The sequence below is a fragment of the Strix uralensis genome, chromosome 2 (genome assembly GCF_047716275.1).
Source record: "Strix uralensis isolate ZFMK-TIS-50842 chromosome 2, bStrUra1, whole genome shotgun sequence".
In the NCBI taxonomy this organism is placed as follows: Eukaryota; Metazoa; Chordata; class Aves; order Strigiformes; family Strigidae; genus Strix; species Strix uralensis.
In genome coordinates this window covers 3,044,185-3,070,511 of record NC_133973.1, presented here as the reverse complement: position 1 = coordinate 3,070,511, position 26,327 = coordinate 3,044,185, and the positions used below count along the sequence as shown (strand labels likewise).

The 26,327-nt window shown below is 46.2% G+C and overlaps 1 protein-coding gene across 3 annotated transcripts in view; it reads left to right on the top strand.

Moving 5' to 3' along the window:
• The window catches only part of LSAMP (limbic system associated membrane protein), a 1,030,680-nt gene that overhangs the window by 908,151 nt on the left and 96,202 nt on the right, over positions 1-26,327 (top strand). For all 3 annotated transcript variants that reach the window (XM_074853103.1, XM_074853113.1, XM_074853095.1), the window contains one exon: positions 4,156-4,281. In XM_074853103.1, the coding sequence (XP_074709204.1) occupies positions 4,156-4,281 (126 nt within the window). The remainder of the gene's footprint in view (positions 1-4,155; positions 4,282-26,327) is intronic.

The window sequence follows — 26,327 nt, the reverse complement described above, 5'->3', positions numbered from 1 at the left end:
ATGACTTGATGGCTTTGGAAAGTGGCAGGCTACGCGTGTCCTAACTGCAGCTCTGCTGCTGGTGCCCTATAGCGGCTTTTGCTGTTCTCTCCTCAATCATTTTGGCTGGCATTGCACCGTTCTGCTAGGACCTCGGACTGGCCTACAGCTCCATCTGCTAGTCCAGCTTGAGCTTAGTGCTTCTTGGTTTGTTGTATGGCTTTTTTCCTGATGCAAATGTTAACCCCTTGAGGTTAAGATAAAATCCCCAAAATGTAATCTAGTCACTGGTTTTACTCTGGGGCTCTGCTTACCCGTGTTTGCCAGCACACCGTGGAGAAGCTGTGCTGAGGATGCTCCAAAGTCACTGTCCTTGTGTCCCCTGACAGAGCAACTGGGACACAACTCTTGCAGAAATAGCAGCCTCCGTTGTTCTTTCCCAGACTAAGCTACTCTGTCCTCTCCAGTGCATGTTGGTCTCAAATCTCAAACACAGTATGTACTACAGGTAGCTGGGCTGCTACGGGACTCAGGTGGCTCTCCGAGTTGCTTTACTCCCTGTAGTAAGAGTAGCGTTTTGGATTTCTGCACTGGGACTTGCAGGGCTCTCCCTGCCTGCAGCTCTGCTGGCTGGAGCGATGGGTCTGCCAGCCCTGAGCCGTGAGACAGGGGACTCTCCTCACCCCATGGGACAGAAAGGAGGACAAAGTGCTTCTGAGTCCTGCCAACTCAGGGCTGAGCCAGATCTCAGCATGGTGCTGCGAGCTGCCTCTCTGCTTCGGTGTGCTGTGAAACACAAAGCCACAAGCGTCTCTTGGAGGAGGCAGGGTATTTAATTTCCCAACCGGGGTATTTCCTTTCTGCTGTCCTTTATGCAGTCTTGGGGTATTGGTTAGCAAAAGTATTTGCTTACTTTCCAGGACCACTGTGTGACCATTGTTTTGTACTGCCAGGCATTTGCTGTGCAGAATGGGTGTGTGGTGAAGGGGGAGGAGGCACAAAATGGATCTATAGTCAGTGAAGCTCTCATGTACCTCTCGATATGGTGGGATCAAATTCTTTGACAACATCAGCGTTCTCCAACAACATTTATTTTGTTTTGTTCTGTGGCCTCCAACCTCTTCCTACATGCACAGACACACTGCTGATGGCTCACGGTGAGTCACCGGTGTAAAATGTAGCAGGACTTGTGTTTGTCAGGGGATTTTGCTTTGAGAGGAAAGGGTTGATTTTCCGCTATGCTTTGCTTTACCCACTATTCTGCTGCTAGGGAGGTGTCCCTGCTCTGATATTCCTTCTCTCCAGGAAAGGGGACATGGTGCAGTCAGCCATTCCCCCAACATGCCTTGCTTTGATTGCTTCACCATGAGCTGATCAGCCATCAATTCTAGCTCTTGAGCAGCAAACCAGCTTCCAAGGTCCCTTCTCCTTCCGTCTTGGTGCCAGTTAGAGCAGGTTGTTGAGGGCCTCATCCAGGCGAGTTTTGCCTATGTCCAGGGATGGAGTTTCCACCACCTCTCTGGAGAACCTGTTCCTGCCTTTGACCTCCCCAAAGTAAAAGCTTTTTCCCCTCAATTTGAGCCAGTATTTTCCCCACGTGGCAGTTCATGTCTGCTGCTTTTCGCTGTTCACTGTGCATCTCTGAGGAAAGCCTGCCTCTGTCTTCTCTGCACCTTCCCAGTAGCTATTTGTAGACAGCAATAAGATCTCCCCTTCTCTTGTTCAGGCTGAACAGACCCAGCTCTCTTAGGTTCTCCTTGTACATCACATGATATGTCCCTCTGACCGTCTTGGGACCCTCCAGTGGACTTGCTCCAGTATGTCAATGGTCTTCTTGTACTGGGGAGCCCGAAACTGATGTAGTGCTTCAGATGCTGTCAAAAATCACCATATAAAGGGATACAATTACTTCCCTCCACTTAACAGGGCTACACTCTTGCTAATACAACCCAGGATGCTTGGGCTTTGCTGCAGGGGCACACTGCTAACTCCTGCTGAACCTGTTGGACCCCCACATCCCCTGGACTGCTTGAGTACAGCACCTTCACCCTTCCAGCAAATATCAGGGTGGTTGACACAAGTCCTGCTACCTTTTACACCGGTGACTCACCGTGAGCCATCGGCAGTGTGTCTGTGCATGTAGGAAGAGGTAGGAGGCAACAGAACAAAACAAAATAAATGTTGGAGAACGCTGATGTTGTCAAATATCCCCCTCACCAGGGACTGTGGTTGTGAGGCTTCTTTTATCTGTCCAAAGCAGTCTTTCTCCAGTGCCTCTTCTTAATGAAATGGTTGGTAGCAGACACCAACCAACAGGGGTGACACTGTGATATCCTCTGATCCTTACGCCTGAGCTCCCAGCTAGTTCACTGCCCAGAGCTGGGTGCATTCTAGCCACCCCTCTGCAGAGAGCACACCTCATTTCTTCTCCTTTCCAGCCTGTCTTTCCCAACAAGCTTGTATCCATCCCACACAGCACTGCCAGTCCTGAGAGTTGTCCCACCACAGCTCTGTCATCCCAATGGGTTCACAGCACTGCGAACCTGTTTGAACATCTACTTCCTCCTGTTTTTTCACTGTGATACTTGCATTGGTGCACAGGCATTTGAGATGGGCCCCCAGCTGTCCTGCTTTCACAAGGGGAGTGCAAAAACCTTCCTTCTTGTGTTGGTCCCCAGCTGCTTCCTCACTGCCCTCCATGCTATTACTTCTCCTCTGATTATGGCAATCCTTCCCCAACATGCCTAGCTTAAATCCCTCCTTGCCTAGATGAGTGAGCCTGTCAGCAGAGACATGTCTGCCTCACTTCGTTTGACAGGTCCTGTTCCTGCTTGGAAGTCCCTGTTCCTTCAAAGGGGTCCCACAGTCATAGATGCTGAAGTACTGTCCATGAGTTTGGGGCCTACAGAGAGGGGCTAATGAGCTGTGGGTTGTAAACAATATTCCTGTGAATCCAGCAACAGAGCTGGAAGTGGTGAGTTGCTCTCTTCAGGCTTCATTTCCTTCTCCCCACCTAGCTCGTAGGCAGCTTTGCCTCAAAAGTACCATCAGCCAGTCTTGCCAAGGAGGGGGAAGGGGAGGCTGCTGTCTGTTTACTCTGTGGTAAGCAAAGCAGAAAATTATGTTGTTTCATTCCTCGCTACACACAAATACGGAAGATGAAAATATAACAAAAAATGAAAAAAAACCCAAACCCCAGAAGATTCCTTTTTAGTCAAACTCCCTCACTATCTCTGGGGTGTGAAGCGTGGAAACAAGACATGTATGTGAGAGAGGAGAGACTGCAACAGCCTGGTCTGCTTGGAGGCCGATAGACCGCACGCTCCACACACCTGGAGGTACCTGTTCAGGTCCTAGTGTGGTCACTTTGCTCCTGTGACACAAACTCAGTTAGCTTGGAAGGTCTTTAAGGATCCTGAATACCCGAACCATGGCTGTGAATCTTTAAAGGCCCTACCATGCTTTTGGTGCTGTGCCGTGTGAGCTGCAATCAGCCAGAAGCTACCTACTGCAGGCAGTCCATGGAGGATCCCTCTTGCCTGAAAGATGTTGCAGAAACCTTCCCACTGTCGCCGTTGTGCCTTCCCTCAGCAAATTCCCATTAGCCGTGGTGCATGTCCCTGCTTCTCACCTCGTCACGGCATGAGCTTAACAGCTCTCCGGTTCAACTCCCGGTGAGCATTTGCTTACGTGAGCAGCAGAGCAGTGTCCTGACTAGCAGCATGGGTTCTATCTGCCCGTGGGAGGTAGCGATAACTAATACACCTTCTGAGTCAGTGCCTCGAGGGCTGGCACCCTGCAGGAGGATGTAGAACTGCATCTGGGACTGTTTGGAGTGTAAAAATCAGCTGGGATGGTTCTTGGAGCCTGCCAGCTCCTTCTATGCAGCCTTGGGGCAGTCAGGCAAGTTCTTAGAGGTTATTTTATGAAGGCCCCCAAACCTGTCCAAACATAAAACATTGCGATTGCAGCAAAGAGCATTTCTACCTGCAGATCCTTGAAGCAGCGGTACATATTATTCTGATATAATTTCAGAAACCTAGGTAGTAATGAGGAGTGCCGCCTGTGAGAGGAGGCTGCGGCTGCCTCTGGTTAATAGGTAAGTATGTTAATGAGTCAGACAAGCAGCCCTCTAGAAGTCTGGGTAATGAGGTCCAACTTTTTTTGTTTTCACAGTTCCACCAAAGATCTCCAATATCTCCTCGGACATCACCGTGAATGAGGGCAGCAACGTGACCTTGGTTTGCATGGCAAATGGGCGTCCTGAGCCTGTCATCACCTGGAGACACCTTACCCCAACAGGTAAGAGACCCAACTGGACTCAACTGTGCAAGTCATTTGTGAACGGTACAATAGTTTCCTTTTTTTCCAATATCAGTAGAAAATTTCAGTAGCAGTACGGGCAGATGCAAAAAAGTGGCAAGAAACTTAAATGCACTGCAAACTTGTTTTGCGGTGTGATTTCCTAGGCATGGTAACCAGGATGTCTGAGAGAACAGATGAAATTACTTCAGTAGATGCTCTACAGAATTGGACCTGTAATTCTGTTTAGCTTTGGTCTTCATCTAGTTGTCCCAGTCTCTACAGCTGGTAATGCACAGCATGGTGGTAGAGATAAAACGTTGATGGTGCCAGAGAGAGGGGAAAGGATTTCTGTTTAGATATTACAAAGAGGTTCTTTCCGAAAACCATGGAATTTGCTTCCCACTGATTTGCCTGAAAAGGGAGAGGCAAACAGTGGCACCGATGATTTCATGTTACTCTCCACTTTGGCAGACAGTCTTCCTATGTCTTATGAGGTGAGTAAAGGAGGCATTTTATCTGCAAGATGAGTGAAGAGCAGGGTGGAGACAGAATAAAGAAGAACTCACCAGCTTTGTTCTGCTATCTAACTGTGCCTTCCACGCTCAAGGGCGTGGCAAGCTTGGAAGGAGAATATCCTTTCAGTAGTCAGACTCCATGGGGTTAGCAGCTTGGATTGCAAGGAAACCTTCACCCCCTAAAGATTTATCAGTTGGATGGGAACGAGAGGTAGGTTTCTCTTCCTCTCTATCATGTCCTTTGAGGAGAGAAGAACTTTTTACCTGATTTCTTTTGCCGTCAGATATTTTTTCATCTAAAATGTGTGGGGAAAGCATTGATCAGCTCCATATGAATAGTATTCTGTCATACTCCCATATATGTAAAGGGTTAAAGAGCGTTTATGGTAGTCAGAGGACAAGCTTTCTGTGTGTGCTACAGACAGTCAAGCTATCTACTGCAATTCAGCAGCCAGAAAAGGGGAGAGCATTGCATAAAGAAGGTTGGAGAGAGAAAGGTAGAATGACACGTTGGAACAGAGCTCCATCCAAGGGCTGCGTCCAGAAGCCCCTGGATTTGGGGCCTGTGGTTCAGATTGAGATTACTCAGATTTCCTGTCTCATCCCTTCAGCCAAACCAAAGCCCTCCAGAGCTTTCATGTATATGAAAGCCAGATATGCAGTTTGTATTTCTGGCCCACTTCTTGCAATACCAAAAGAAGGAAGATGGGGAAAGACTGCCAGGAAGAGGTGGGAGGAGCAGAGCTGATGAGAGGAACACTACTCCTCTGTGGTATCATCATCACTACCTGACTTTCCTCTTCTGCTATTTTCAGTATTAAGCATGACTGTGCCATTTGCATATATAGGGCAATAGAACCTTTTTTTTTCACCTTTAATTACGTATATAAAATCTTCTAGCTCTGGCATTTCTGCTCTTAAGATTTATTTCATATTAAATCTTCCATCTTACTGCTGCATCAGTCTTTCAGTCCTCCATCTAACTCTTTCTTGTATTCAAGTAGGAGACACAACCTAGGTATAACGTGAGCACAGCCTAACATTGTCCAGGGTAAGGGCATTACAGGGATGCTAGTTTATATCTTCATGAAAACTAAGACCTGGTACACATGAGATGCGTTGTTCAGAGGACTAATAAGAAGATTCTTGTCCTGACTCATCACTTTGGCTGCATGTTCGTGCTTTGTGTTTTTTTCCAGTTATACCACCTACTCCATTGTCTCAGACACAGACTTCTCTCCCTTTTAAAAGGCTTCTCAGAGCAAATCTTCATTCTGGCTATCCTCTCTGATGAGCAACAGGACTGGGAAATCCCATCCCCATTTGATTCCAGGGTCAGTTTACCAGGGTCTGTTGTTCAGTTTTCCAGCATGCCCCTTCCCCTTCACACTTTTTCTCCCATGCTGTGTGTCGCAGAGGTGTCGCCTCTTTAGCATCCCTCAGCACCATCTCACTGACCATCCATCCAATCCGTCCTCGGTCCTCCCCTCTACACTGAAGGCTGCCAAGCACCCCCTTCATAACCAACCAGAGCCAGGGATGAAGGGCAGGCAGTCCTCAGTCTGTCACCTCCATGTCTCGCTGCTTGTTGTTCTCTCTCTTTTTCCCTATCTCAACCCATCTGTTATCTTTTACGGGTACAGAGGAACTGCTTTCAGGCAGACATCAGGTCTTTGAGCATCATGTAGCCCAATAAGGCACTTGTCCCCAAATGGGGGACAGAAGGGCTTCTTTTAAATGCTTTCCTTGAGGTTGACAATTAATATGAATTCCAAATTTATTCCAGAGCTGCTGCAGTTAGAAACATGTCTTATCTTGGAATCTCCCTTTTCCAGAACTGTAAGGCTTTTTGGCTCTAGTTTTGCTAGTTTTGAAGACATCTGCTATGCATCAAAGAGCTATTTTAGATCATTGTAAAGGTTTCTAAAATATGTCTCTCTTGGATTTTTTTGCGGTTAAACTCGTGACTGCAGAACTGGAAGAACAAGCATTATTGAGCTTGTGTAGGAGGTTTTGAATGGACAGGTTGTGAAATTAAACCAGCATTGGGGGGCGAGAGGGCCAAATTACTTTTTCTTTGTGTACTCTCCTCAAGGAGTTCATTAGCGAATTTGTCTGCTGTTTCTTTCATTCATTGACTTTGTCAATAGTGTTTGTTGACTAATTACCTGAGTTAGGACCACAAAAATGATTTATTTCTTGTTGGCTGGGAAGTGGAAGATACAAATGCAAAGGGAAAATGGTGTTGCTACTTATGCAAAAAAGGCAGGAATGCACGTGATAGTTTATTTAAATGCTGCTGGGCCTCAGGAGCAATCATAGCCCACTCATCTGCCTATCTGAGAAGTTAAATAAATTGCTTTATAAAACGCTGTATCACTTCCTTTGCTGGTCCTTCAGTGAGCAGTTGAACTAGGCATTTTTCTCACATCAACTGTATGTCCCCAAGCCCTGACGATAACCCTGTGAGGTAGCTAAAGTGTGGCTGTGGTTGTTGACTGTAGCGCTGACACTTGGGAGGAAGGCAGGTAAGGGGAAAAATACTTTAATAATTCTGATGGTGAATGACAATACAGATCAGCTTTAATTTAAGAAAGCAGGAATGACATTCCTTGGAACGATGCAAGTCCTCACTCTCCATTTCCATTCCTCTTCAGATGATTGACTGATTGGGTTTTGACAGAGCAGGTGCACAGAGTCAGCCAGACCCTTTTCTTCCTTATCTGACAGGCTATTATGCTGTAGGACATTGGCAACCTGGTCTAACTAGTTGTGGATAGTTTAATAGGCATTGCCTGGGAGCACAGACAGCTTCATTAGCTCTTTTCCTCCAGCCAGCAGAGCTCTTTTCTGGGATTGCCAACCTGCAGCTTTCAGCAACAGGCCAGCACCTACCTGCTCGTAGTCCGATCCCTTTCCTGTGATTCAGGACTCAGCTGTGGGCTTATCAAGCCTGCCATGCCCTGTGACTTTTGCCATCCCAGTTCGTGATGGTAAACCATGGAAAAGACCATAGCAGCCCTCTGAACTGGATTTCTCAAGAAACTGTGATTTTTTCAGTTAGAGTGGGGATGAGTATTGATGATTTCCTGCACAGACTGCGTGAGTTAGCACTTGTCAGCATTAGAAATATTTCACTAGGGGATATGCTATAGTCTCTCATCTCTTGAAAGGGACAAAACCCAGATTCTCCCCTCTGTGACTTTGTACGAGGAGTGGGTGTTATCCTGTTGCTTTCTTCTTAATATTAACTTATAACCTACATGATCCATGGCCCGCAAAGGTATAGATCTTTTTTTTTTGTCCTTACTGAATGCAGTCCAATCAAATTTCCAGTAGTTGCACCACAGCTTGGACAAGGTCCCAGAGCAGGGCCATGTATCATTTATCACGCTGACAAGTTCTGTGTGGGCTACCACAGGCAGCCTACCCATCCATGGCTGGTTATGTTAGGAGATGCTTTGTTTTCCCTGTACCATGCACCAAGATCACAACTAACACAGCCAAGGAAGGAATCCAGTAAGATAGTTTACAGATGGTAGGCAATACCTGCTTTGAGCTCATCTTACTTTTACTTCACATCTTTTTTGACTTATGTTTATTCAGGCTAACGCTACTTCTCCCTACCCATAAGCTGCTGAGATCATAGTCCAGAGGCTTTAAAATTTATCATTCCTCATGTCTCCATCTTATTCAGAGCCATGCTAAATGCCTGGTTGACTGGAAAAGAGCTTCCTGGGAAAAATAAAGATTCAAGTATGTTCATATTCTTATCAATAAACTCCCTCTCAGCGGAAGCCCTAAAGAGTGGCCTCTTGTGAATTGGGTTAGCAGCAACACGAACATGGACAGCTGTTGCAAGGTCTTTGCAGTAACTGAGATCTCACGGCCAAGCCTGTTGTCCTGGATGAGCAGACAAACACAGAAGGAAAAAACAGATCCTGTTCTGAGGAGCTTGTACTCATTAACAGAAACAGTCCTATTCATGTTTCATGCCTACAAGGCATCGGTGGTTGAAACCTCCTTGGGCCTTGCCGGTGGGCACTGTGGCAAGTGCCTTGAGATTGGTACCCACGTGATGGCAGTCTGAGAGGCTGTGGCAGGGAGACAAAGCTATATTGATCCCCGTGGGGCTCAGCTCAAGGTCGAACACTTGAGGCTTTTACTGGTTGCACATAACCAGCTGCGGGGCAAACAATTGAGTTTTCCTAGAGCAGTGTGAAACTTGTATAAAACTGCCAGGTATCTCATCCCTGATCCAACTTCCCCAGGCTCAGCCCAGCAAGGCCGTTTGATAGAGAAGAGAACAGTCTGGATTCTCCCAAATTCCACCTGACAGTCTAAAGATACCCACCTTGGCTCAAAAAGGAGCTTAGTTTTTACAGTGGTAATCACAGCATAAAAACCAGTCTAGAGCAAAGCAGATAAGTATTGATTGCAACACCCAAGCTTCATGTCACAGCAGAAAATGAAAGGAGATGGGAAGGCTTGTCAAATACGCCAGTCTGATTCTCCCTAGAGGGTGCTAGAAATTCTCATTGAGTCTTAGAGAATTTAGCATAGCCTGGGAAGTTTAGAAGGGATAGAGAAGAGCGCCTGCATGCTCTGTGTAATTGAGATGGTATACATATAATATGTTTATAAACAGCTGTAGAACTCATTGCCATGGAAAGTTATTTAAAGACGAGAACTTGGCAAGACTCAAACAGTTTGTGTGTTCCTGAGGATAATGTGAACAAATCTGGATATTCTTGTTGTTCACAATAAAAATATTGAAAAGGATGTTAGACTTCATGCTTTGGGGCTCAATTACTAGAGATCAGGATGAGACTTAAACCGAAAGAGACAGATTATCTCACACCGCCGCTCACTCATGTATCTTCCTGCAGTGCGTGCCGGTCTCCTTATAGGGCTGAACGCTGAGCTATCTGGAGGCACAAGATTTAAGATGACCATATAGTCCACACTTGCAACTTTGCTCATCGTGTCCTGTGTTTATTTGCCTCTCATTGCTGTCTAAGCCCAAAACCTTGCTACTGCACCTAGCGTTTCACAGGAGAAACCAGTTTATGCCCAAAGAAGATAACAAACAGAAAACCCCCAGCCAGAGTCGCCACATGTCAACCATGTAGGCACTAGATAGTGATGAGTCAGAAGGGGATTTTCTGGTTATCTAAACCATTTGGATTTAGCCCACCTCTCTGCTGAACTCTTAAAACCTCAGTAAAACAGTTGTGAAGAGAAGGAGGAGTGTTGTTTGGGGGTGGGAGGTGTTTTTTGTTTGGGTTTGGTGGGGTTTTTTGTTGTGTCACTGTGCCAGCTCTTCTCACATCACACCCTTCTCCCCCTCTAACTGATTTTGCCTGATCAGGAAATTTAAGATTTACATGGTACTTGTTGACCCTGCATTTTAGGGTGTTGGGGGGCAGCTGGTTTTTAATCAGTTCTCTTTTTTCCTCCTTTTTTTTTTTTCTTTTCTTCCATCCTAAAAACACTCTTTGGCAAAAATGTGGTCTTGTCTTCCACAGAGACCTCTCACTTTGCCTCTTATATACTCCCTGTTTGTTTTAGGACTCTTTCTGAAATATCTTTTTCTCTCTTGGTCTAGTCTTCATCTTACCCAACATTAACGGGAGAAAAAAAGAAAAGGATGGTGGCTTACAAAGAGCTTGGGACTTTTCCAGAAGGCATCCAACCTCTATTTGCTTCTCACTTCTGCTGGCTTCACATTTTTTACTTTTTTAGAAGTCCCCGCTTCTTAGCGCATGGCCCACAGGCAGGAGCCCCCCTGCCCCCTTCCTCACCTATAATAAACTTAAGTCCTGAGCGTGCTCTCTTCCTAGCACACCGGAGGGCTTTGATTTCTTCCTTCTGTGCCCAGAGACACATACACTGCAGAGAGATCCCCCCTGTTGTAATACTGTCCCCTTCGGTTGCTGCGGTCCACGATGCCGTTTCAGTACAAACGCTGTTGATGCGTGAAACATTCATTTTCTTAAGAGCTTTGATTTCTCTCTCCTGTGCCATGGCCTCACAAGTATTTTGGCATTTCTGGGGAACAGGCAGATAAGGTTGCTGTAAGGAGGGAATTTGCCCTGCTGCCTTCAGCAGTGGTTGAAGGGGAACATCTGGAGTCTTCTGGTCAGTGCTTGGCTGCTTCACCTTTGACAAGATTTTCTGTGCTGTTACTGGCAAGATGTGGCAGTTGTGTACCAACTTAGTGGCCTTCCTACCACACAGAAATGCTGCTCTTTACAGCAAGTTGGAGTCTGGTAGAGTTGCCTCCATTTTTCCTTCTCCCAGAAAGGTACCACTTCTAGTCGGCCATGGTGTTAGAGTGTTTTCCATGGCATTTTAAAGGCTGACCTGGTTTGTGTCCATATGAAAACGTTAATCCACCTGGAGAAGAGCAGCATTTTTCTAGTTTGCTGCGTGCTGTAACTTTGCTGTCTGTGCAGTGCTGTACAGTCACTACCTCTGCCCTCAAGGCTAGTGCTTCTTAATGGGGACAGTCCTGTTTAGTAGGGACATTCAGGAATGACTAGCTTCTTTCTCTTCCCTCCTTCTGTGAGTCAGTCTTGAAGGATCCCAGAAGGCTGGAGGTGAGAGCGAAAACAGAGTACCCCAGAAGATGAGAATTCAAAATCTTCCATAATTAATGATGACAGGAAAAGGGATTGCCATACACTACCATAAGTAGGATCTCAGCAGCAGTTTAATGAACCTTACCAGATTCTCCATCATTTCCACCAGCACTAACCTATTGAAATCAAGGAGCTTTTCTGTCATGCCTAGCACAAAAAGAGGAGAGGTCTGCTGCTTACCCTGCCTCGCATGGTACACGCTGTCTGTCTTGCCCTCCTTCCCTACCAGCCTGCCTTGTGCTCCAAACCTGCCATCAAACACTCTTGTATCCCACCTATAAGTAGTCAACTATGCAAAACAAATTGTCTGGAGAGAATGCTACTGAGTGCAAGACACTGATGGTGTGTGTGTTATCGTGTCTCTCTCTAGTGATCTGAACTCATGGGTCTGCTTTGGGTCTCTTGTGCTTGGAGCTACTCATTTGGTGACAGAGCTTCTCTGGGTTCCCAGAGGCAAAGGGCTGATATTTTAGGAGTGGGTCCCATTTTCCCTGCCATCTGGAGGTCATATTCCCCACTGGCAGCTCCACGTTTACAGCTGTAGTTTGCATCTGAAAATTTAAATGTGCTTGTAAAGGTACAGGGAGGTTGAGTGTGAATTAAAGAGAGAAAAAATTCACAACATTTTAGATTTAATACTTTCAATTCAAACATCCTTAAGAAAGGTATCCTTAAGAAAATGGAGAAGCTGCATGTTTTTCCCCCTTGTAGCTGTAATCTAGAAGTACTTTCACTTTAGGCAAGCATATTTCTCACTCTCTCTTCACAGTAGGAGAGAGACACACTAATAAAAGGGGAAAGTGAAGGTAGTAGCTTATAGCTGTTCCCTGCATTTTTTTCATTTAAAGAGAGAGACTTCACCATTTTTGTTATTATGCTGTTATGTGGCTTCAACTGATCTCAGTGGCTTCACTGACTTCAGTGCCTGATACATTCTGCGCCGGAGCCAGAGCTACTGTCTCGTCTCGTCTACAGACCCCAGTGAGTGTGGATGACAGCATCTACTGCAGCACACGGGTCCTGCCAGCACAGTGATGTCTGGAGGGAGTTTCCCGTACAGCCCCAAATCCTTCACCCCTGCTAGCTTCTCCCATCTGACTGTCTCTTGCCCCTGCCAATCCCACTGATGAAGCCACTTGGTTTACATATCCCAGCTCTGGCGATAGCTGGAAAATAGTGAGAGAGAGAGAGAGAACAGGGGGATTCAGGGAGAAGCAGGATTATTTGCAAGAATCTCCTGTACAGAGACAGACCTAGGGCAAAGAAAAAGCCAGCTTTGGGGGCAAGACATCCCGAACTTGCTTGCCGTGATGACTACAGCACGGTCAGTTGTCACTCAGCCTCCTGCACTGTGGAGCTTTTCTCTCAGGTCTGAATAGAGCTGTAGTGGAAGTGGGAGTCTCCCAGCTGAAGGCAGTGAGCTATTTTGGTAACACCAGGCTGCAACAGGCCCTGGTGTTGCGAACATTTGTTCTCTTTTTCCTTCCTCAGCTTCATTTCTGAGCATTGCAGAAATGTGTCTTCAGAACATTCCTCCCTTTCCTGTCTGAAGAAAAACAAGAGAGACTGAAAACATGATTCAGGGATTTTTTTTAGGAGGTGCATGAACAAAAGTGTTGTTCTTATTTCTTCTTCAGTTACTTTTTCTTTCTGAACAGCACCTGAAAAATACGACTCTTCTCATGTACTCTGTATTTTTTCATGTACTGGCTGAACAAATCATCCTTTCTCGTAAACTCGCAATGAGTGCCCAGCCCAGTGTTCCTGCAGCACGGGAGCAAAGCAGGGAGCAGCAGGGAGCCTGGGAGGGGACGGTGAGTGCAAGCCCACCCAGGGAAACAAGAGCTGCTGTCTGATGCAGCCTTTGAAGTTCACGCCCAGTTTGGGCCATTTGAAGGATGAGCGTATTCTGCCAAAGGATCAGCACAAACTGCAAGCAGAAAAAGTGTAATGCAGGTAATAATGGCCTGGGAAAGGCATTGATCGTGAGAGATTTCAGTTGTCATCATACTGACTGAGGGCTGTGGCAGATTGGAAGGGTCGTAGAGTGAGGAGAGGACATGGCACACTTTACTGGGCAGCTAACCGAGCCCACCCCTTGTCCTGGCTTGTGTCCCAGGGAAGGCACCAGTGGGAGATGAGCTGGCTGCAGTCTGGGGTAGGCAGAGGGCGGAGCAACGCAGCCTCTCATGGGGGTCCCGAGGCTCCTCATGAGGGTGCCTGCAGGTCACTGCCCTGTTGCATGTGCCTGGCTGAGAACTGCTGGCAGGGTCATCTTAGTACATGTACCGTAATGGTCAGCATATGTCATTTACCACCATCCTTACCTGCCGTGCAGCTTGTAGATCTGTAAAAGCCGCATGAGCCTGCAGGTGCACGCTGCTGTACGCATGATTTGTGAGCATTTTAGTAGTGTTCATTTGTATGTTCACCATGCTGGTGTCTGTGCACGCATTTTGCTACACAGGTAAGCTTTGTGATGTTTGCCAGCCTTTTTTGCAGCAACCTCAAAGGCTTGCATTTCCTTAATGGTAGAATTGTGAAACATAGCAGTAAGCATGAAAAATAAAAGCCGAGAAGAAGAAAGACAGTATCCTGAGTCGTCTTGTATCTGCCATCCTTTGACTGTGGGGCATGGATCTATACAGCTGTCCAAAGCCTGACTGTACAGCCTAAACTACAGCTGCGTGAAGGGGAGAGAGAATAAGTATTTTTAGTGTCAATCATGGTAAGAGGCAAAATTTCAGAAGTTCCTTGAACTGCAGAAGCTCAGATCAGGCTCCAAACTTTGCAACTGCAGGCTCTCTCTGACATGCTTACTTGTATCTACTGCATTTATCTCTGCTGTACTTGGGCATGTTCCAAGCAAATAAATGATTGGTTCCTACTTCTGTCTTCCCTTCTGCCCAAGGGACTTAAAGTGAATTTGTGACACTGTTAGTCTTTGGGTAGAGGCTGCTATTGTAAAAGGAATTCAGGGCATATATAGATAGATGGTCCTTGCACTGTGAAATTTTAAGTGCCCCCATCTCCTGCAGGGAGATCTACAACCACTTGACTGCTGTGAGGAGGATTCCTTGTAGCTCTTGGGAACTTTCCAGGGGACAACACAAGTGGAGATGGGAAGCCCACATTCCCCAGATGTTCCTTCAGCAAGCCCCAGCTCAGAAGCCAGGAGCTGCATGTACTATAGCTTGGGTGAAATACAGGCACGTGGAGAGGCAAGTCACTCCATGGGAGAGGCCAGCCTGTGGCTCAGCAAATGCCAGGATGGGTGTCCGAGTCCATGCCTAGAGCAGAGGCTGTAAGGGACTTGGGGACAAAGAGAAGTCACATTTGCCATGCAGCATCTCCTGTGTGAGATGAGGGAAGGAGACTGTTAACTCGAACAGACAAAAGTAATTAGAGGAGTAAAATAATAGATTAATGAGCAGCCAGTGTCAGGGGAACTTACTAATTATCAGTAGAGGATTTCCTTCAATGTGCAGGCTGGCCGAGGGCATGCTAGATAGCAACCAAAACTCTAGTCCTGTTTAAGGAAGCTGCCAGGGAATTAGTGGCACTGGGTGTCTGGAGAATGATAGCAAAGGTTGAGTTAAATGCTTCCTTTGAATCTCATGTTATGTGTGGGTCAGGTAACGGCTGGAGAGAAGGGGGATCTGGGAAATGCTAGATTGTATCTAACTGATGTTAATAATGGCTCAATAAAAATGCTCTGATAAGAACACATTAAAGTTGCACAGTTAAGCACTCACAAGCCAGGTAAGGTGAGATTTAAGGTTACAAATGCAACCTTAACTCTTCTCCTGCTGAGTCTACCTTAGCAGGCAGCCTCTAATTAAGGGGCATCAGGCTATTTCTCAAGTAATACATCATAACATTGGTTAATGCTCTCTTCAGCTTTGGACAGGTGCACACAGTGTTTTGTAATATTGTGTTTTAGTCTGTGTGTGCCAGGTGAAACAGAGTCCATTTTAATTATGGTGCTGGGAATACTGCATTAGTTGTACTTGAACCAAACACGGTGGTTTAGACAGGGTCCATTTAGACTGTTTAGATACAGGGCAACCCACCATCCATTCTCTCGAGTCACCATTTCATGTGTCAGAAAGCAGTAGGCGTGGAAGATGTTGACATTAGCTGCAAGCAGTGTTGAATATGGGGTTTTCCTTTCTAAGGACTGATTTGGACTCCTTTAGCTCGACATACTGTGTTCTTTACCTAGTTGCCTTACTGACCATTCAGACTGTTCACAGGGTGAGATGTTACCCTGTCCCATCAGACTGTGCTGCAAAATATGCCTTTCTTCTGTCACCCAGGAGATAACCGTTCACATATCAACACATTTTCCTTTTAGGACTCCTATATTTACAACTTTCAGTCTCATTGCATGTACAATGGTTGTGATATAATGAGAAAGAGGAAAATGTAAAGGGAAAATCTGTTCTTGGGGAACATTGCAAAGTGGACAGACTCAATGGGTTTAAACCACACGTCGTAGATCTGACACCCTTCCCTGATAGCAATGCTGAGTGGTTAGCCTGCCCATTGAACACAAAGTCCTTTGAGGAGAAGCCATGCCTCCTGCTGTGTAAGTCCTTGAGTAAAAACCCTCTGTCCTTCCTGCAGACCCTTACTGCAGTACTCCTAGATTTGTCACAAGCCTCAGGCCATGTGTCTGGCAAACACAACCTGCAGCACCCCCTACTATCGCACTGCTGGTCCTTGCAGCTACTAGGGAGGCCTGCTTTAGTCGCTTTTGATGCAAATATTCAACACTGTTGGACTATGCGTGTTGTCAAAGCTGTTGGGCATCTTGTGAGTTGGGGTGCAGACTTGCATGTGTGGTTTTGGAGCGTCTAAAGCAGTTCGGATGCCCTGAGCTTTATTTTTTTGCATTGTGGATCACTATTCAAAGAACAGATGGGGTAGCAGGAACGGCAAAGGCAAGGGCAGCAGTTTTAGCAGCAGCCAGAGATCTGTAGATATTTTTAAAGGTTTCCAAATGTATATTCAGTTGTCCCCAGCAAGAAACAATTGCCTTGTGAGAGCTGTCCCTTAGAGGCAGGTGCAGGCTGGTCAGTGTGGAGCAGAAGCTCATCAAGAGGGTTATGTGTGAAAACAAAAGGTCACATAACCCCAGGTGGTCCTCCAGGAGACAGGCACTGGCTGGCCATGTGGGAACAGAGCTGACGTGCAAGGTACGAGAGAACAACTGCGAGGAGGAAAGGCAGAGAATTTCATAGAAAGCCCCCAGCACAGCGAAATATGCTGATTAATTTCCACCATGGACCTGCATGGATCTGAAGTGAGCTAAAAATTTCCTCACTCAGAGACTTTGGGGATCACTGAGCAGAGTTTGTTTAAAAGAAATGAGCTTCATCTGAGAGGTTTTGCAACTTGTGCTAATGAGAGTCTGTCTGTCAAACTTAAGTGGCATCAAGTGGCTCAGAACAAGGGCTCTTGGGCGTTAAATGGTTCCTACCAAATACCAAGCCCATTACCATGATTGGCTGTTATAGCCCTCTAAACGGCAAAAGTGATTAAATTGGTCGTTATGAAACACTAAAGATGCATAATTATGAAAAATAAGGCTTGAGTAAGAGGAGATTTCATCTCACTCACTGCTTTGTATCTCAAGGAGGAATCAGTGTAGAAATGTTTTAAAAGCAGCCAAGGGTTGCCCCTTGTCTGGTTTTCTCCTGACAGTCTGGGAATCATGAATGTGTTTGGAAGTGAAGGTGTTTCTCCAGTCTCTAGGCTGACATGTGAGCTACAGACTGAATGTCCCAAGTCCCCCTCTCCACATAAGATTGAGTTTCTCCCTTCTCAGGGAGGGTTAGACTCCCTGCTATCCCTCACTTGGTCTTGTACTCAGAGGGGAGTCATCTTGTCTTGTAAAGTGCCACAGGATACATCTAACCCATATAGTTGCATGGAGCAATAGACTGGCTCTTAGAAAGTATTTCCTTCCAGAAGGGGTTGTTGGGCGTTGGAATGGGCTGCCCAGGGCAGGGGGGGAGTCCCCATCCCTGGAGGGGTTGAAGAGTCGGGTTGACCCAGCGCTGAGGGATCTGGTGGAGTTGAGAATGGTCAGTGTGAGGTTAATGGTTGGACTGGAGGATCTTCAAGAGCTTTTCCAATCTAGATTATTCTGTGATTCTGTGAGCAATGAGGTGTGAACATGTTGGGTCCTGTCAAGAAGGAGAGCACAGCCAGCTCCACTGAAGACACAGCAGAGCAGGTACGGCAGCTTGAGTGGTCAAGGAAGTTTACACTGGGCAGGGGCACCTCCAGCAAATCCATGAGTGCTAGAGCAGTAACACGTTGCCATATTTAGCAGACTGGGGAATCAGAATTAAGAATTGAGGGTTTTACAGCAGGAAGCTGCCGTGGGAGGCCTTGAGACCAGTGCCAAGCAAGCCCAGCTCTGCCTGGCTTTCCCTCCGGTTTGCTAGGGGGAGGTCCAGTGCACAACTTTCCTCACTCCCACTGGCACATCAGGCACTGTTTCCTGATCCAGGGGGGAAGGATTTATGTCCTCAAAGTGTCAAGCTCAGGCAGTGCTGCAGGTGTCTACACGAGTATGGTTTTCTCCTCCTAGGAAACCCTCAGCTGCTCCAGAGGGCTGTTCTCCATGCCACGGAGAGGGGCTTTCTAGGAGGCAGTTTAACAAAGGTCGATTGCGAAAATGAAGTGTCAGGTCTTCTGTCACTGGCTTTTGGTCACTGCGTACAAGAGGGCAGGGGCCCTGGGTATCCATGAAACTCTCTACAGGTGGGCGAGGGGGTTGACTAAAGATTTGCACAGCTCTTATGCATCTTTGAGCTTAGGGTGTCAGGGGAAAGGGTTGTGAAGTCCTACTGGTGAAAAAGAGGAGGCCTTTTGCCTTGATAGCAGCTCACTTTCCTGTTGTTGGGCAGCTCTGAGAATGAGACCAGTGCTTTGCACCCTTTCTGCTCTCCTGGTCCTGCCTTCCAGCTGAGTCAGTATCCCCCAGTGCTGCTTTGGAGCACCCCTCAAATGTAGTTCTCTCATTAAAAGGCTCGAATAGCAGCTGGCACAGAGCAGAATATGCATGGTGGTGCTCCGGCACAGCTCAGTCAACCCAGACTTCCTAAAGCTCTAATGTTCCCAGTTTGCACAGAGCTTCAGCAGGAATAGATTATTTATTTATTCATTTTACTCTCTTTTTAGTTCTCTCCCTCTTTGGTGCCACTCCAGCCCTCGAAGAGTTTTATAACCTCCTTAGAAAGAGTAATAGTGGCGCTGAGTTATGTACAGCCTCCGGGGGCCCTCTGCTCTTCTTGGGTTGCTGCACTTCTCTCTAGGTGAGAGCTAGCTGAGCCCAAGTCCTTGTTTCTCTTATTGAAACTAAGTGGTCACGAAGGATATGCTGGTATTTATGTTCCCTTATTCCTGCATCTGCTATGTTATGTACCAGCAGGTCCTACCTGAAACTCCACTGACCATTCATCTATCTGTCTGTCTCTGCTCTCCTTCCTTCCTTGTGTGACAGCTGATGTTGAGTATCTTTTAGGAACTTGATTTGCTTGTAAATCAAATGCCTTTAGAAAATGATCAGACATTGCTTGGTACCAGAGTATGTCATTTAAGGCATTAGTCACTTTTAAGACAATACTCTGTGTATGTGTGTCATTTATGACATTATTCATATCCCAGAAGACAAGCAATGTCATCTGCGTATGTATGAGCATGTGAGCCATCTAGTCAGCTGACTTGCCATATAAAATTGTCTTTTCCCCAGTACTCCTGTGTAGTCAAAATAAAATGTGCTGTGTCCTAAATGGAAAGCCAAGTATCTCTGGCTTTTGAAGAGACTGCACTCTTCACAGAGATAAAGTTGTAACGCACCTCTTGGCACCTACCGGTATTCAATCCACCTCCAGATCTAGGCTACTCAGCCAAACTTGATCTGCCTGAAAAACTACTTGTCTTAATTTAAACCGAGTTAGAATCTTAGAATCATCCTCAAAAGTTTCAGACCACTCCTGAGGTGTTGAACAGAGGACAGCTTGTGAAAATGGATGGATTTCATTCCGTAGATGTTTTTCTAACTTTTCTCATGGTTTCTTGTAATTTGCACATAGTTGTTGGCTCGAATCCCCAGCTGCACTGGAAAAGATTCTTCTCTGTAAGGGTGAATGTTTTTCCCGAGTTCTGGTTATGGGGATGCAGAAGTATTTCATTATTGCAGCTCTCTTCCAGAAAATACTGTGACCACAATGATGTTCCTTGCCCACACACTAGCTTGTAGGCATTTAAAAAATGTCTACATTTAAAATGCTACCAAAATGATGAATCAATTTGTCTAAGACTTCCCATATTATTGGCCTAGCTTATGCTGAAAAATAATAGGATTGTGGTTGCCCTTATTTGTGGACTTGACACCTTGAGTATGTGTATCGGTACCCGGATCACTCAAGGATTCAGCTTGGTCACTCAAAACACTTCCCTGCAGAAAAAAAATAGCCCAGACGCCTCAAAGTCCTCAATTTGTGTTCAGGGAACAGTTTTTTTGGAAAGTATGTATTACAGAACTTGGAGGAGAGAATGAGTCAAAAACTGAGCTGGATGTGGAACCTTTTCCCAGCAATTTCTCATCTTATAATTTGGTCTGTATGCCCCAAGTGCATTTTAATCAGTTGCTTTGGACAAGGATGACTTTGATGACAAAAAGTGGGGTGGAGAGGTGGGGAAACTCAATTATATAATCAAAGTTGTTTTCATATAGGTTGGAAAGGCCTCAAGACTTCCTCAAAGTTTACAGCCTTCATGACTAGGCTATCAGTGTCTGGAAATTGTACAGGCAATTGTCCCTAAACTGGGAGGTTGCATGTTTCCAGCCTAAAAATTAATATACTAGTGGCAAACATTGCCTTGTGTCTGTGATTTTACTTGTTTTGATCTTTGTCACATCACTCCATTTTGCCTGTATGTTGTCGCTCTCTTCACTAATTCCTTTTTTAATCTGATGGTTAGACAGTGTCAATAAATCTAGGAGGGAATGTTGCAAATTCCCCGTTTCCCCCTCTCAAACCCCAGCTTGGAAATTCAGATTTAAGGTTGTAAACAGAATTCACTTGGACCCGTCTTCACATTGCTATGCCAAATTGTGTGCATCATCTTCAACATGCTGGAAATGGGTTCACAAGGAGAGACTTTGCTCAGGAGAGTTGTCCAGAACGGATTTTCTGAAAGCGAATTTAAATATAAAAGTACTGTCGAAATACTAACCTTAGCAAAGGCTACCCATTTAGCTGGCTAGCCTGCAAACCCAAAGACCAGACCACCTACTAGCTGTTGTTTAGTAGACATCAGCCTAGTACAGGTAAGGACATGGCATACAACCATGTACCAAAGCAATCCCTCTGTTATTTAACTGTCCTTTTTCTGACCATTTGTACTGTAGGCTCTTTCTTCTCCAGAATTCCCCAGGTCAGGAAGAGAAAATGGAGTGAGGTACCTTTGTCAATAGCTCTCCCGTCAAAGCCTGCCTAATTTATATGCAGGCAATAACTAAATGATGCCTGTGGGGAAAGGCAGCAGAGACAGGGCTGGTTGAGCAATTTTAAGAGATCCTTTCCCATATGCATTTTTCAGTGATCTGAAGGCCATTTTAAAAGGTAACTTTATTCTAAATTACTGGACTTGCAAAAGCATAAATGAGCAGGGTCATTAAAATCATGCAGCCCCCTGTAGGTATCCGAAAGGAGTGCAAGTTGTGCTGAGGCAGTGTGCAAGAAGGTAAGAACATTTGCTATCTCAAGATGCTGTTCCCTAGAGCAGTATGGCAGTCTCCAAAGTGTTTGCCCTATAAATGTGGTGCTCGGGACAGGAGTGTTGCCAGAGCCCCTCCTCATGCCAAGAGCTGGAAGTTCAGGAGCTGTGAGAGGGAAAGAGCGATACGTGGCAGAGAGCTTGGAGCAGATGCCTGTGGGGGGAAGAAGGTTGCCCTACATGATTCCTATCACAACCAGGAAGGTGGCATACAGGTGTTTCACAAACAGCATCTTTGAGGGCACCAAAACTGAGTCTCCTTCTGCTTCTGCTCATTTAGCTCATTAAATAAGCACTGCTGTGGGACTCAAGGCTGGTCAGGCCTGAAGACTGAGCCTCACAGCCACGGAATGTCTTCTGCACTTTGCCCTTCTTCACTTTCCAAAGCAGGGAAGAGCAAGCCTCTCCTCCCTCTACAAACACAAAATATTTACATTGATTTTGGAGGTTGTTACAGGCCATATCCCCACCATGCCACAGTGTAGCTGTCAGAGATGCTCTCCCCTCTTCCACAGCTACATTGCACTGGGAATTGACTCTTCTCCCCATATCAATGTCAGAAACCAATATTCATAGCCTGTTCCCTCCTTTCCCCCTGCTCAGTGCTGGCAGCTGCTCTTCCACCCCCTTCCTGCGCTTGAGATACCTGCCACAGTAATGGGATCCTCCTGCAAGTTCTTTAATTGAAAGGAATTTCTGTCTGGCCTGGAGATGTCAGGAGGCTGACAGAGACGTGTTTCTGTAAAATGAGGCTTGATCTACAGTGCAACAGGCAGTGTCTGGATCACTGAGAATCCTTCACACTTGCTGGCTGCAGCCAGCTTTTCGATGGAGGACGTTAATTAAGGTGCGGCTGTCAGGGTGTGGGTGCTGGAGACCCCTCCAGCTCAGCTGCCAGCTCTCCCTCTGCAGTGCCAGCCTGTGAGGTGCCATTGCTTCCTTTCCACTTGGCGGTTCCCCTTGCCTGCTGTGCCACTTCCATTTCTGATTCCCATCAATTTGAAACAGAGCCCTGCTGACCCTGCTGACCGCCGCTCATACATCTCCCGGCATGGTTAATAATAATGGCCTCTGTGGGAAATGATGGGCTGAGACAGAGAAAGGACATAATGATGCTCTGGCTGGGGTAGACAGAAAGAGGAAAGTGAAGTGACAAGCAGCTAAACAGCTAGAGAGGGGTATGATGATAAAAACAAACAAACCTGCAAATGTCTAAAAACCCACAGCAACAGCATCCCTGAAACAAATAGGGAGAGACAAGCTTGAGTCCCTGAGGGAGAGAAGAGGGGAGAAGAGAAAGAGAGGGAGGAAAGCGAGCAGAGAATAGGCCAATAATTGAAATGGCACCAGGGAAGAAAAGAACTGGAAAGCACAGACAGGCTTGGAATTGGCAGGTGGCAAAAAAAGGGCATGAAAGATAGAGGGAGAGAGCATGGAGGAAGGAAGATGTGGATGTAGGGAGTGAAAGGACAAAGCAGAGGGGATGGTCTATGTGGAGCTAACCAAAGAAAATGAACACAGAACGGGAGGTGGAGGGGAAGAGACCCATGCATTGGCAGAGGAGGAAAAACAGAGGTGAACTGAACCAGGGGAGATAAAACAAGATATTTGGGGTTAGAAAGAGGGAGGAAAGAACAAAACAGTGGGAGATAAGGAGTTAAAGAGCAAGTTGAAGAGCCCCAGGTCTATGCCATTAAAGTTCACCAGAGAGGTGCAAAGAATGGGGTTTGGAAACACGAAGCACCTGATGACACCTGCTTCTCCAGGGCTTCACCAGTCCCCATCAGCTGCTCGGAATCCTAATGCAAATTGCAGGGAAGTGCTTTTCATTTTTGAATAAGCAGAGTTTGATGTGACGGAAGAGTTTCTGCCCCTGTGCTGCAGCCCCACTACACATAGCAGGCAGGCTTGTTGTGGGTATTAACTCCACAGCAATATAATGGCACCGGCAAGGAAATCAGCAGGCATCTCATGGTTGGGCACATCAGCCTCTTGCCCGCTCCGTGTTTGCTGGGTAATTGTCTCTAGCGCCTGACCCTGCGCAGGAAGGATGTTTCCTTCTGTTGGTAAAGCAGATCAATGGTGACATCATGCACCGTCAGAGATGTTTCTCTCAGTGCAAACAGTTGCTGCTGCCCTCGGCGCTCATCAGTAACCAATTATGCAATCATCTGTGTTTTCTGGCTCACTATTTTTTATCCCCACACAGAGGAAGTCAGAGAAGATGGTTAAATTTCCTCTCCGTAATTTCTGTCCCTCGGCTGTAGCTGGGATGAAGCTGAGTAGCAGTTGCTGGAACAGGACTGCTTTTGCTGTGCCGCGGGGAGGTTAGCCAAAGCACAGGGGTGAGCTGTGCCTGCCCAGGCAGTGGTGTGTGGGCAGGTCTTTGGCAGGGTTCATCACTCTTAGCTGCTCAAATGCTCAATAATTGAAGGCCGTTTTGCAAGCGATCCTCAATGGTCCTTCACTGAAACACTAGTACTCATGTCCTGGGTTCTGTGCTCACGTCTGTCCCTGCGCTCCTGTGTAACACTGCATAAGCCAAGGAGCTTCCTGTGCCCCCATTTTTTTCCTGAAAGACATGTCTCCTTGGCACCAAGCATGAGAATTTTAGATTTGATGTACTTCTAAGGCACTTCTGGTCTTTTTGATGGGATGGAACAGATATGCATTTATGGTAAGCACAAAAGCGGTTTAGGGTTGGGTTACAGGTGCAAATACATGTACAAGTACAGAGCTTGCTTACTTCAGATATTCCATAGATTTGTCAAATTGAGTCACTGGGGCTCCTTCAGGATAAGTCTGAAAAGCAACCACAAAAAGAGCACAAACACAAAAATATATATTTTAAAGATCTACATCAATATTCATGGAACTATTTTTTATTGCTACCCTTTTCCCCAGCTTTTTTCCAACTCCTTAGAAATCACGCTTACCCCTCCCATCTTTGCCATTTCAGCTTCCACCTATCTCATGTAGAGTGTTCAAATAAGCTCTTACTCTATTTTTCTCCTGGTAAAGATGAGAGTCGTTAGTATCAAATACAAGTGGTTGTGGCGCAGAGAAAAGGAGGGACCTGGGTGAGCCTCCTGGCTGGCGTTCTGATGCAGAGATTTGGTTTTCAATTAGATAAAGCTCTCTGAAAACAGGGCTGCTGGAGCACATGGGACAATATTGACTAAAGCATGAAACAATTCAGTGGGTGACCTTCATGCTCTCGCATATGTAGCCAGTCAGGATGCATGGCGTGTAAATGCCACCCAATCGGTATTCATTTTGTGTGATTCGTAACCAACCTGCACCAGGGAATGGATGAAAGGCAGCATTCAGGTATGTAATATGATTATCAGATAATATATCAGACTGCGATTCCACAAAGCCAAAGGGTCAACAAGACTGGAAAATGTATTTCGCAGCTTCTGAGAAGATGAATTTTTGAAGATTAGTGTGTCCTCAATATAAAATGAATAAATAAATACATAAAATAAATAGATGTCATGTAACATGGCTCCCACTTCTCCCGAGCTGACCAGCCGGCTCCCAGGGAAAGTACTGAGTGTGTGGACACCCTTGCTCGTATTTGGTCTGGGTTGTGTTTGCACATATGAAATGAAAGCAAAGTTCTGGCACCCTTAGGGATGTAGAGGAATTGTAGGTTCAATCCCGCTATTTTTCTTAGCCCTTGGAGATGGTGGCCTCCCTTACTTAGACCACAAGATACTCTCCTGTTGGTGGTCACTGTGTTTGGTCACCCGGGGTTGGAGGCAAGATACTGCCTGTCCGTCAGTCCTGGCTCCTGTCACTAGCATGCCCATGGAAGGTTTCCTGCTGGGCACCTACCTGCCTTTTCCTTACCAGCCTGCCAAAGGTTTGAGTCAAATCACCTTTGCCTCACAGAGTAACACACGTTTTCCAAAGAGTCAGCCTTTACTTGACCTTTGGCTGGATGACCTGACTGCCTCTTGTTTGGGAGGATGAGACTGGAGACTGTTACGTGTTTAAAGTTTCAGCGAAATACACTCAACTGTTTGCTCCAGAGATATTACAGTTGTGGTAATGCTATAAATCATTAACATCAACCTATAAAATAGGTTCCCAGGCATTTGTGCTGCTGCTGCTGATCTCCAGTATGAGGAATGGCCTATGATGCCAGTCCCTGTCTCAAAGATCATCTGTGTGATCTCACCACTAGCATTGTTTAGGCTGTTCCAAACCTCACTCATGTCAAACCACCAAGTTCGAAAAGAGGGAGACGACAGACACAGACAGAAGGGTTTCTGGTTTGTAAATGGATACAGCTGTCCAAAAAAAGCTGGGAGCCATTCTCACCAGACACCCAGAATAGCTGTGCTCTAGTCAGTAAGAGCAGCTTTTAAGACAGACGCTTTTTTTCCTCGCAGCTCAAAGAGCAAGTAACAAAAAATAGTAAATCTCAGAGAAGACAAATGACCTCTGAATTTTCTCAGCAAAAAAAAGCTGGCTTTCTTGAACTTAAAAAAAAAGGTAGCTGGGCTTTGCAAAGAAATATTCCTTACATTAAGGGAAAAAGGGAAGTATGACAAGATTTTACTGCAGCTAAATTTTAAGGCCAGAAGGGATCATCTAGTTTGATTTCGCACGTAGCACAATCCAGAGAATCTGGCACGGTAATTTCTGCGTCAAGTCTGTAACATCCATTGGAACGACAGCCCATCTTTCACAAGGGCAGTGCTGTGGCCCTTCCCCATGGCCGGTGCAGGCTCCTCCGGAGCGCCCGAGCACTACGTCCCCTCTCAAGAGGCTCCACTGAACCTGGCGTCCCAAGGGCATGGCCTCTTCCCCTTCCAAACTGGGTTTCCTTTCCATGGGGAGCTTCACACAGCCTGTGGGGTATATGGAGAAGCAGGGGAATGAAAGCTCATGAGGTAAAATATAATCAGAGCGCTCATTCAAACTCACAAACTGGTCAGATCAGATTCTGGGGATGGGCTGTCATTTGTCTTTCTTCCAAACTGATTCAAGCTGGCTCACCTTTCCCCCACTGAAATGCTCGTGATTTGAGTGCCTTAGGTGAGAGAAGCATAACAACTTTGCCGCACTTAGG